The following is a 13,102-nucleotide window of genomic DNA, read 5'->3' on the forward strand; positions in this document are numbered from 1 at the left end:
CCAGAGCTTGAGCACATTCAGTTGGAATAAAGCTTCAAGCACAGCCCCCCTTTTGGAATGGATTTCTGGAGTTTGTTGCCATTCATCAAAAGAAACACTTTTCTTTTTCAGAAGTAGGTTTTCAGCTTAACCCTGGCTGAGAAAGACTGCTGTAAATTATCAGGGAAGAGACCCTCAGTGGCTCTGGGCAGAAGTTCATACGCAGATTTTTTTTTTCCTGGGAGGGGGAGGAACTGCATCGCCACAAAGACTGTTGTCATGGCTGCTCTGTTGACTTGAAAAAAACCTTGGAGATTGATATTTTATGTTCACCTGGGAATGAATCTTTTCTTTTTGGCTATTTAAGAATTCCTGCTGCTTTCCAAATCAAAATTCATGAGGATCCGCTGAAGATCTTATTCTTAAAAATCCTTCGTCACATTTTAACGCTGCACCGTCAGACACTTTTCCAGGCTCACAGATGGGCTGAACAGGGGAGAAAAAACCCTAGCATAGAATAATGGGTTTCAGAAAGTTCCTTTGAAAGAACAGAATTTACCTCTGGCATAGATGCTGAGAGGAGGCAGGGGAAGGGGAGGTGAAAAAGCAAAGGTTGGAAGGAAATGTCTGGGAAGGTAGAGAAAGGAAATTTGAGAATTGATTGGCTCTAGTGTGCTGTCAGTGGGTGTATGTGGTTTTTTTTTTTTCTTCTTCTTTTTTTTTTTTTTTGCTACAGGAAGTGATTTGCAGTGCTCACCGAGCCTTTGTTGAGAAGGGTCTCCTCTCGGAGTGAGTCATGCTTTTGCTGTGAGCAGCCCCAAGCAGCTGGGCGCGCAGCAGAGGAAACTATGACTTTTGCAAAGCGAACGTACCGCCCTCAGCAGCCGAGTCCGGGGCCGGGGCTGCGCGGCCGCGGCCGTGCGGGGTGTTAGCGGTGGGAGGCCGGCGCCGCTGCTCGCGCCCCCCCAGCCTGCTGTCCCGGCCGCTCCGTCCCGCCCCGGGGACCGCGGCTCGCCTGCTATGCGCGGCAGCCTGCGCCGGGGCCGGCACCTGCAGCGCCCGGGCGGATGCGGCGAGCCCACGGAGGGGCATGCTTCCACGCACCAAGTACAACCGCTTCAGGAATGACTCGGTGACATCGGTCGATGACCTTCTGCACAACCTGTCGGTGAGCGGCGGTGGCAAGGTCTCGGCGGCGCGCGCGGCCCCGGCGGCGGCCCCCTACCTGGTGTCCGGAGAAGCGCTGCGCAGGGCGCCCGACGATGGGCCGGGCAGCCTGGGCCACCTGCTCCACAAGGTGTCCCACCTGAAACTCTCCAGCTCGGGCCTCCGCGGCCTGTCGGCGGCCAGGGAGCGGGCGGGCGCGCGGCTCTCGGGCAGCTGCAGCGCGCCCAGCCTGGCCGCCCCGGACGGCAGCGCGCCCCCCGGCCCCCGCGCCCCGGCCATGCGCGCCGCCAGGAAGGGCCGACCCGGCGACGAGCCGCCGCCCCGTGCCCCGCACGCCAGCGACCAGGTGCTGGGGGCAGGAGTCACCTACGTCGTCAAGGTGGGTGCGGGCGCGGGCCGCCGGGTGGGAAAGCCGGGGCGCAGAGGCGTCCGGCACAGTGGGTCGCTCTGGAGGCCAGGGGGTGCGCACTTTTTCCCAGCCAGCTCGTTTGGCAGGGGGGACCCAGCTCAGCAAACGCACCCATTGCGCATCCAGTGGGAGAAGGTTTGAAATCGGCGACCTCACTGTCCTGGTTTCCCCTGGCTCCGCTCCTTTGGCATGCCTTTGCCACCGAGCTTTGCCATGTGTCCGGCCAGTACCCCTCTCGGCATGGACCACTCTCCCTGGGAACTGTGCATCAGGTCTGCCTAGGGTGCACACTTGGAAGAACTGGGCAGCCCCTGCGATGAGAAAGGCAGGTGGTGGCACTACTTCTCCTGTGTTTGCCCCAGGCGGCAGGGTAGATGGTTTCATTTCTTTCCTCAGCAAGAATTTTCAGCTCCTTGCAGTGCAGCCCAAGTACTGTCCTTTATACCAGATAGGTAGCAATTTCTTAGCCAGCAAGGTTTTCTTTGGTTTCTGCCTTTCCTTCCATACCTGCTTTGGTTTACAGCAGCAGAGGAAATTTGGGACTGTTTTTCCCTGGGGACTCTGGCCTTCCCTTTAAATAGACTAAAGGAAGCTGAGCCACAGGCTGGAAAGTAGATTTTTTTTTTTTTTTCCTCCAACACAGAGAATTATACAATCATGCCTGATGTAGTCCACAAAATTCTTCTCTTATGCAAGTATTCTATGATATTTAAAGAACAAATACTTAGCAGCATTCCACTGGCCTGCCACATGCTTATCACATCCTTCTGGTCGTTGGGCAGCAGAGAATCACCACAGCGCTCTTCCAGCTAGGCAGACAGCCTCCAGACAGTGGAAAGGGGCCAAAATGACATTATTTCAGACTGGTCACTCCAAGACATGACTTTTCATTTTAAGAGAAATGAGATGCACACTGTCCCCACAGTGTTGTCCAGTCACACTGAGAAACCTGCAGGCTCTTAGTGGCTATTAATACTTACTGGCTACAGATCCAGTTGCAAAATTCTACAGACCACATCCCCTGGCAAAAATATATCTTGATAATTTTGAGCCAAATATTAAAGGAAACAGTTGACTTTGTGGATTATCTTTAACTATCTCAAAAGTACTATCAAAGGAATGCTATCATCAGTATTAAAAATGGACCTGTTCTCCTTTTGAGTCTCCTTTTTAATTTAATCTTCCTTCTTAGCTTCTGAGAGTGAATTAATCATATATTTTACAAAAGGGATGAAGATCAACATAAAGTATGCACAGCTGGTTGAGTTTATTGTAAAAGAAAAAGAATATTTCTCTTGTATGCCTTCTTTAAGTTATATAACCAGGAGCCAAAAACAAAAGGAAAAAAGAAGAAACAAAACCAAACAACAAAATCCCTGACAACGTTGAGGTTAAGAAGTGATGCCAGAGTATATTACTTGTGCCATGTGTAATATAGTATAATTGCTATCTGAAGAAAAAAAAAGAACCATGTTAGACAGATGTTGGCAAAGGTTTTTATACCTGTCATGTTGAACATAGAGGGTAGTTTCCATATGGAGGGAGAATTTTCAAACTTACGTCTCTAAAGTTTCCTTCAAAAAATAACTTGCTTTGCTTAGGGCTTTACTCTTGCTCTTTGAAGGATGAAGGCTGACATCCAGTTCTAAATGTCAGTTGTGGCTGAAGAAAGCTAGTCTATTGTGCTGGGCTATCAGGTAGTGACATCCGGTTCCCTCAACCCCGAAGCAAGAGCAACACTCAAATAAGTGAACGGCTGGGTCTGCCTAGAGCCTTCTGGATTTGGGGTCATTTTGCTGTGCCAAAGGATTGTAGTGACCTGGGGGCACATAGCGTGCCCTGTTAGTGGTCCTTGCTGTCACCTGGTCCATCTTCAGTGGTGAATGGTGGCGTCACAGGAATATAAACTTAGCTTTCCCTGGAGAAGTTTGAAATCACACAGCAAAGGAGTCCAGACGCTAAAGGACAATTTCTTCTGCACACATTTGATTCGCAGTATCATGTGGCCTTCTGTCAGTGCACATTTCTGAATTGCCCTTGTTGAGTTTAGAACCGTGAGTTTATTTTCTTGAAAGATCACAAAACTTTAAAAAAAGAAAGAAAGAAAGAAAGAAACCTGGTATTATTGGCTGATTTGCAAATTGTTTTATTGGTGTCCTTACTTTGAAAGATCTCTGGCAGATAGAAAAGAGGCAGTCTTTATAACTTGCTTGTACATCAACAGCAAAATCTAAAGGCTTAGAGTTTGGGAGAGAACTTGTTATTATTCTCTTTGATTTAAATGTATGTCTAAATTAAGGAAAACCCCAAATGTTTTCTAGTTTCCTGGAAGACTCATCTGCTGTATAATTATAGATTTCCTGCCTCACAGACATATCTACCTACAGACAATACTAGAATATTGCACACAGATTTATTCTTTAAAAATATTTAAATGTAATCTACTTATATAAAAATGGATATTGTAAAATATAGACGTCTGGTGTATCAATTAGGAAACACCAAATTGTTTGAATAGCAGGTTGTAATATTAATTAATGAAGGATTTGAAATTTAAAAATAGTAATACCTGAGCAGCAGTAGAATTCCAAGCTCAGAGCATGTGTAATTTGTCCTTTGTGCCTTCCCTTGAATCTGATGCTAATAACAGCATGAGATTATGCAAATGAGCAAGGGTTCAAGTTTGTGTTTGTTTACCTCAGGACACCCATTGGTGGCACCTTTGTACCTAAGTGTGCCTGACACTGGGTTTTGTTTTGTGTGGTTTTTTTTTTTTTCTTTTTTGGTGACACAAAAGGAAAAGAACAAGAAAGTATGTCCTTGAGATAAAGGAAAATCGTAACAGCAAAGAGCAATGGATATTTTCATTATAATTCTATTTTAAAACTATTTTACATTTGGGCTTGAAAGGCCTAGAGACATACAGACAAGTATTGAGGACACTGCTGCCCACTTTCAAATTCTATTGCCTAGAAATCTGAGCTGGCAAGGAGCCTGAGTGCCCGTGGGGGCTGCTACTGATTTTTAGCAGGTCCCAAAGGCAGTATTGGGATGCTCTACCCACAGATCCGCAGGGCGAACAGTTTAGGAAGGAAAGATAGCCAAGAACAGTTGGGGGTCAGTTCTTTAAAATAGCCGCTGGCTGTTGTGGAAGAGTCATTTGAAGTAAGCTTGTCTTGAGGTTCAGCCTTGACCACCCCTGATGGAAGGCAATACTGTGTGGGCTACACCTGAGTTAGCTGTTGGCCCTCAGTGGGAGGGTTCTCTAAGAAGAGTTCGCTTTACAGCACATGACACCACAGGCTCAAAACAAGATCAGGATAAGAAGTGGCCACATTCAGGGCTGACCTGAGTGCCCATAGCAAGAATCAGGAGGTCAAGATGCTTGCTGATCACCAGCAACCCAGTGAGAATGTAGGTTGTACTTCGTCGCTCAGTCATGTCCAGCTCTTTGCAACCCTGTGGACTGTAGCCCACCAGACTCCTTTGTCCATGGGATTCTCCAGGCAAGAATACTGGAGTGGGTTGCCATGCCCTCCGCCAAGGGATCTTCCCAACCCAGGGACTGAACCCAAGTGTCCTATATTGCAAGCAGATCTTTACCAACTGAGCCAATAGGAAAGCCACCAGAGAAAGTAGGTTATTCATCCTTAGATCCTGTGACAGCCCCCTCGGACAGCCAAGGTTTTGGTCCGCAGAGAGTGATGCTATGTCTTTACTGATAATAGCTTCACATTATGAGCTGTTTAGAGGAGATTTTAATAATCAGAGAACTACTGAATTATTTCCTGAAGTGCTGGATTGTTTTTCTTTGGGGATGAAGCCTTGTTTTTACAAGAGCTCTTTAAAAATTATTTTGTTTCTCCCATTTGTGACTCTGATGATATTTAGGGTGTATGAATTATTCATTTTATTTATAAATGTTCTATTGCTTTTTATAGGTGGTCTTTATTAACTGCTCTTACTGTAAAATTTATTCTTAATTGGTATTTTTTTTCACTTGCCTCATTGTCTTTAAAAGTATTTTAAATTTATTCTTAGAAAAAGTATCTAAGATCTTTTTTCTTTTCTTAGCACTGTATTCTTTTGATAACTATGAGCTCAGTAAGGTCATATTAAACAGTCACCAACAGTTATTTCATGTATAGTCATGATATATTATTGTGGTGGGATTGATCGAATTTTGTTTTAATTCTAGATTAGTAAGTTGTTCCTTGATATAGAACACAATTTTAAAAGTTGACTTTTTTCTTAAAATTGTTGAAAAATCTCATAAATGTATGGCTTATATGTAAACTGTCAAAATGATTTGAAAGACAGTTTAAGACAGTCTTGTGAGATAAGTAGACAAAATTATTTATTTGATCTGGAAAGCATGACACCTCTTTTTTTTTTATGTGACACAAGTATAGCAGATATGTGAAATGTGTATATGTACACACACACCACATCATACATAAACACATACGTACATATCCAACACCACACACACACTCATACACACACATACACACACACCGAGTAGACAATTGTAATGACTTCAGACAGGGTCATTAGAAAATAGTAAGTGTTATATTTCCAGAAATGCCTGATTATTTCATTCATTACTTTTACATTCACATTTAAGAGAAAATAATTCTGAAAGATAAGCTTTTGATGAAACTTAAGTCTTACGAAGAGTGGACTTCTTGCCCCTTTATGTTCCCACTCGGTTTTATCTTTGAATATATGTCATATTTTCATATTTGTCATATATGATAAATATCATTTAAGCAAAGTTGTGATAATGGGACACTTGGGCAACAGACATATAAGACATGTAAGAGGCTGGCTTTCCAGCCAACTGGCTTGTTCTGAAGGGTGTGTGAAGCCTGCTACCCCTCGCTTGGTTGTGGTGTCTCCGAGCAGGAACACGGCCTGGATGTGGAGAATCTGCAGGGTGCCTGGCCACCTCAGTGGGGCTCAAGAGGTCAACCTGTCATGACTGGGGCAGGTCTTTGCTCCTGATCCTCGTGCATCTGGAAGAAAGGGGCTTCTGGCTTGCACTGTGGTGTCAGGGTGTGGTTCCCTGGGTCACGTGCCTTCTGGGTGGCTGCGGCCAAGACCAGACCCCATGGTGCTACTGCCCAGAAAGTTGCATAGGGTTCAGGGGAAAGCACAGTGAAGATTCAACACTTCAAACAAAAATACCCAAGGACAAATAAAGTTACGTGGAATTAATTCAGAAAAAGATAGTTTCAGATGAAATGCAAAAAATGATCAATTGGGCATATTTCCTGGGTAAAAGACAAGAAAAAAATTGAATTTTAGCATAAAAAATTTACAATATGTAGTGCATGAAGAATGTCTTTATGGTGGGAGGAATTAAGCGTAAGAATGTCCTGCTGAGTGAGTGGATGTTGGCTCTGTGTGTGTGTGTGTGTGTGTGTGCACATGCAACTGCACAATAATCTTACCAGTTGCTTTTGGTCCTGCAAATTCGTTAAGTATTGATTTTCAGTTGAGGTTAAAAAAAAAAACAACAAAAAGCAACAAATCATTCTGTCCCCATGTGGTTTAGCCTCTTCCCTCCCCACCACCAGTGTGGAGACAATAACCCGTTGATATGTGTCAGTCTGGGCTTCCCAAGTGGCTCAGTGGTAAAGGCTCAGCAAGAAAGAATCTGCCTGCCAATGCAGGAGACACAGGAGACACGGGTTCAATCCCTGGATCCGCAAGATCCCCTGAAGGAGGAAATGGCAACCCAATCCAGTATTCTTGCCTGGAAAATCCCATGGACAGAGGAGTCTGGTGGGCTCTAGACCATGGAGCTGCGAAGAGTCAGACATGACAGGGCAACTAATCACACACACACACAGACACACAGACACACAGACACAGACACACACACACACACACAGACACACACACACAGAGGCATGACTGGGCAACTAATCACACACACACACAGACACACAGACACACAGACACACACAGACACACAGACACACACACAGGCACACACACACAGGCATCAGTCTGTGCCTCCCAGCACTAGGATTGGTGCTGCTTTCCTAAAATAAACAGAAAGACACTAGTTAAACTTGGAGGGCCAGGGCCAGGAATCTCCATGAGAACCACTGAATTCCAACAAGATGCCAGGTCAAAGGCTGAGTTTTCATGGTTCACGCAGTGCTGTTCTCTTCACCTTGGTGGGGAGAAGGTGCCATGCATACCTGTGATGTGCCTGGGAGGAGAGGACCAGTTGCTGCTCTCCTTGGGGCCCTGGTTTCCTCTAGCGCCTTCTTGACTCTAGTGCCTCAGGCTGGGATCAGCCTCTGCCCTTGCTCTGGTAGATGATAGCAGCTCAGGGCATCCTTGGTCTTTCGCCCTCAGATTCTGGCTCAGACTTGCCTTGCCTCTCGACAAGAGAGGTCTGGCAAGTTCCACCATCTTCCAGCTGAGATCTCCACTTCTAGCCATGGTCTCATCTCCTGCAGGAGCTGTAGGGAAACCTGGGTGCTGGAGGAGAAGCTGCAGAAATGGGAGAGTCGAGGGGCAGGAGCCTCACCTTGTCGCTGGTGTTTCTGACACTCAGCAGCTTCCGAGTACCTGAAACCCTCCAAGCCAAGACTTTCTGAGGAAGAATGTTCAAAGAGCTTGTTGTTATGATGCTCCTTGCTTTCTATATTTATTTATTGACCACACCACCTGGCATGAGGGAATCTTACTTCCCTGACCAGGGATTGAACCATCGTCCCCTTCAGTGGAAGTGTAGAATCTTAATCAGGGAGGTCCCATCTGCTTACTTTCAAGCTGACTTGGAGCCATCTTAGTTTTTCTGAAATGTGTTGTTTTGCTAAAGTAAAGGCCCCTCAAGAGCCTTTCCTCACTTCTGTCTATTGAATGGGCAGAAAAAGCAGCAAAGATTTGATTCCAAATTTTAAGAAATTTAAATTTGTACCAACTCCACAGACTCAGTGGGACTTGGCCTTCACCCAGCCTCTCTGCTGAGACCCTTCTAACAAACTTTATTTCATCAAATTCCATTAAACATAATTGTTTGGCAGTCTAAAGGGCCTCACAGACCAGGTTTAATCCTATTGCTTTTGCAGATATTCAGCATTTCTAATACCACTTGCCCATATAAAAATCTTCTGTTTAAAAATGTTTTGAAAAACCGCAGCACAGCTCTAGCTCTGTTGAGGGAAAACTAGCCCTGAACCTGGTTTTCAGCAGAAACACTATAAAATCAGGGTCTCTTATGTGTTCCCCCAAGGAGGGAGAAACAATGTTTTTATCTCTGGTGATGAAACCATGAAAAGGTGACTGTTTTTTGAGTGTTCTTCATGGTGAAGAACCAGCCCTTTCATTGGCCCTCCTGGAGGTGAATTCAGTGTGTGCGCTCAGTTCGGTTCTGCTGGGACCGCTGTGCTGCACCTGAAGACCCTGAAGACCCCTTTCCCTCCTAGGACTTGGCACATACTTCTTACTTCCTCTCCCTCCAGGCCTCGGTTTGGACACTGATGTTACTGAGCAGAGGCCTGTTCAAGCAGAAGTCCCCACAGCCTGCTCAGCAGGAGAGGACCTTTGCCCTCCCCCAACCCCGGGGAGGAGGGCGAATGGGGGAACAGATGGTTGTCCCCTAATGCTGAATGGTTTCTATAAGGCAGCAATGATAAGAAAGGCAGCCTCTGGGGCCTGGGACCCATTATCTGCTGGGTCCCAGGGCCCGCAGAGAAACATGGTCATGGCCTCTAAGCCCAGACACCGACGGGCCACCTTCTGTTGCTGGTAGTCCTGCAGCCTTGTGAAGTCTCTCACCTGCTTCTTTTGTACATCTTTCTTTTTTCCCTCAATGTATGGTATTACTGTTTGGCTGCTTCCAGGTCTTATTTGCAGCATGCAGGATCTTTAGCTGTGGCATTCGGACTTTTAGCTATCATATGTGGAACCTAATTTCCTGACCAGGAACTGAACCCAGCCCCCCTGCTTTGGGAGGGTAGAGTCTTAGAAGTCCCATCAACCTTTCTTTATAAAATGTAAACATGCGCTGTGGAGATGTTCAAACACACACCAAGCATACAAAACATCAACATGAAAAAAAGAGAGGATGGTCTGATGAGCCCTCAGGTACCCAAGAGTCAGCTTCTCCAGCTGCCAGCTCATAGCCTCCCCCACTTCCTGAATCGTGCAGGGCTGGGGTGCTCAGACAGAACTCGAGGTTCTGATGAATAAGTTGCAGGACTGGGTTTCATAGTGCTTCCACATCTGGCGGAGCATGTTCAGGGTCACAGGCACTGGGACACCCTTGCATTCGACTCTGTGGTCCTCAGCACAGAGACAGTAGGGCAGCCCTTGTGGTTTCTGCTTTAAAGGTGATGACGGTGGGCTCCAAGAGGCACCGCTGATGGGCACCCCAGGGGATGGGGTGGGAGCTGTACCTCGCCACCCACCCTGCTCGGGCTTCCCTGGACCACCCCACCTCTGACTCTTTAGCAAGCAGATGACTCTTTGAGGAAAGGGTTTTCTCCCAAACTGTTTTTATAGCAGTGTATTAGTCCAGGGTCTCCAGAGATAGAGAACCAGTAGGATGTATGTATAGGAGGAGTTTTGTGACAAGGCATTGGCGTATGTGATTACTGAGAAGTCTGCAGGGTGAGTCAGCAGGCTTACGACCCAGGAAGAGACATTTCAGTGTGAGATCAAAGGCAGGAGAAAGCCATTATCCCAGTTTGAAGGCCCTCCGGGAGGAGGAGTTCCCTCTTATCCTAGGGGAGTGTCAGTCTTTTGTTCTACGCAGGCCTTCAGTTGACTGGATGAGACCCGCCCACATTAGGAAAGGCAGGCTGCTTTACTCAGTCTATCCATTTAAACATCAAAAGTCATCCCTAAACACCTTCACAGAAACACCCAGAATCACTGTTGGTCCATCTCTGGGCACCTGGTGGCCTAGCCAAGTTAACACGCAAATTTACCATCACAGGCATAGCCACAAACTTTTGGAGTCTCATCTAGGATGGCCATTAGTTCACCCAAACAGTTAGGGAGATTCATGTGCCCTGGAAGAATGGAGGTGAAAGATAAGAAACAACTAAGTAAATCTCCTGGAAGAGTCTCAGGTTTTTTTTACCATTTCTCTAGGCACCAAATGGAGACACCTTTAAAAATTCCTCAAGCAGGACCTCAAACCAAAGCCCTGGAGTATAAGACAGATGAACTATGACCCCTGCACACCAGGAGAGCTGTGGAACTTTGGGGACCAGTGGCAAGAGTGTGTCTGTGGTTTGACACTTGTTCAGAGTGGAGGCCTGATACATGAGGTGTCACACCTAATATTATCACCAGAGGCCAGAACAAGTTCACTGGTGGAAATACAGCCCCCTTATGTGTCTCTGTACAGGCTCGCAACCAGGGACAGAGGTTCTAGGAGGGAAACAGATGTTTCTAGATCCATGTGTTATTGTTGTTGTATAGTCACTAAGTCATGTCCAGTTCCTTTTGTGACCCCATGGTCTGCAGTCTGCTAGGCTCCTCTGTCCGTTGAATTCTCCAGGCAAGAGTACTGGAGTGGGTTGCCATTTCCTTCTCCAGGGGATCTTTCTGACTCAGGGATCAAACCCATGTCTCCTGTGTCTCCCACCTTGGCAGGTGGATTCTTTACTGGTGAGCCATTTGGGAAGCCCCACTTTGAGTCATTACTAAAATGGAAAAACTGCATTTTTTTTCTGATTTGCAAATAATAATAATTTATAGCCCTGGTTTCCTCAATTTAAGGGTTGCTCTCATGGATTTTTAAAAAGTGGTTTCACGTGAGCTTCTGTTTGTAGCCTTGAGCAAATTAGAGAATGAGGACTATATATTACCAGACAGCGGAAGTAGCTAGGGCTGGTCCGTTTCAGAAACTAGGCTTTGTGTGAAAGGCTGATTATTATGTGGGCAAGCTGGTCTGAGTCCTGGGCCAGAGGAAGCACTGTTAGACACTTGAGGCTTTCCTGAGCTCACATTCTGAGAAGCTTCTATCTTTTGTCCATGTTCTTGTAACTGATGGAAGCTGGGGCACAGTCCAGAAATCCTGATTCTCACATGTGTCAGTCTTGGATGTCCCTGTCTGGGTTCTGCTGGCTTCACTCCTTCAGGAGTCCTCCTTCAGACTCTCCTCCTGGTCTCTGGGCTAGAGACATTGCTTTTAAGTTTTTATTATTATTTTTGGGGCCACACAATGTGGCATGCAGGATCTTCCCTGACCAGGGATTGAACCTGTGTCCCCGGCACTGGAAGTCCAGAGTCTTAACCACTGGACCACCAGGGCAGTCCAAACACTACTTTTTAAAAAGTTATCTTGTTTATTTATTTGGCTGCACACAGTCATAGTTGTAGCACTCAGCATCTTGAATCTTCATACAGCATGAGAACTTATTTGCAACATGTGGGATCTAGTTCCCTGACCAGGGATTGAACCAGGACCCCCTGCATTGGGAACATGGAGTCTTAGGCACTAGACCACAGGGAAGTCCCCAAACACTGCTTTTTTTTTTTTTTTTTTAAGGATGGTTATTTGTGAGGTGGTGCTTGCTGCACTCTCTAAAGGACTGAGCTGTGAATTTGTTCACTGGAAGTAGCAACTCCTTAATAGATAATAAGCTTGTTTACAGAGTGACTTAGTTACTTATTCACTAACATGGGAAAATAAAATAAAAATCATCCAATGGTGGCTAAGAGGAGGGGGTTCTGATGTTCCTGTGTGATCCACAAACTCCCGTCCTTTAATTGCATTCCCCACTTCTGTTGCGCCCTGCCCTCCACCCACCCTCTCTCACTCCTGCATTATCTGTTGGTTAAGACTCCCAGGGCAGGGATTTGCTGAGAAAAGTTAACACCTGGCTTTCTGGACAAAAACATGATTTATGTGCTGTGTATGTCTGTGCATGTTCAGTTGTGTCCAACTTTTTGAGATCCCATGAACTGTAGCTGGCTAGGCTCCTCTGTCCATGAATTTTTCAGTTAAGAATACTGGGGTGGCTTGCCATTTCCTGCTCCAGGGGATCTTCCCAGGGTTTGCCAATTCTTGGGGTGTAAATAGTTATGGGAGGTGGGAAAACATGTGTAGTAACACAGCTTTGCAGAGTCTTAACTTCAAGGGTGTGGATGATATTAACACACTAAACAATACTTAGAAGTGCTGAGTTTTGAGTATTACTTTTTATAAAATATAACTGATTGTTTGGACCTCCTCCTTAGACTGTGTCATGCTTAGTCGCTCAATCGTATCTGACTCTTTGCAACTCCAGAGACTGTAGCTCTCTGGCTCCTCTGTCCATGGGATTCTCCAGGCAAGAATATTGGAGTGGGTTACCATGCCCTCCTCCCTCCTTAGGCTGCTTGCACCTAAAACAAATTCCCCTCCAAGTATCCCTTCTTCCCTCGCTACTCCACCTTCCTCATTTCACTTTCTTTCACCTAATTCATGCCAACATGAGACAATTGACTTCTTCTGACCTGTGGACAGTGTCCGGAAAAGGTTCCTCGGTGACCCCCTAATTATAAAATCGAAAACCCACTTCATCT

The 13,102-nt window shown here is 46.0% G+C and overlaps 1 protein-coding gene across 1 annotated transcript in view; it reads left to right on the forward strand.

The window, feature by feature from the left end:
• Window positions 1–1,069: 1,069 nt before the first annotated feature.
• Window positions 1,070–13,102, forward strand: part of SHC3 (SHC adaptor protein 3) — a 181,509-nt gene continuing 169,476 nt past the window's right edge. Inside the window, exon 1 of the mRNA XM_068974421.1 lies at window positions 1,070–1,525. Coding sequence (XP_068830522.1) covers window positions 1,070–1,525 — 456 coding nt within the window. The remainder of the gene's footprint in view (window positions 1,526–13,102) is intronic.

The sequence above is a fragment of the Capricornis sumatraensis genome, chromosome 6 (genome assembly GCF_032405125.1).
Source record: "Capricornis sumatraensis isolate serow.1 chromosome 6, serow.2, whole genome shotgun sequence".
Classification (NCBI taxonomy): Eukaryota; Metazoa; Chordata; class Mammalia; order Artiodactyla; family Bovidae; genus Capricornis; species Capricornis sumatraensis.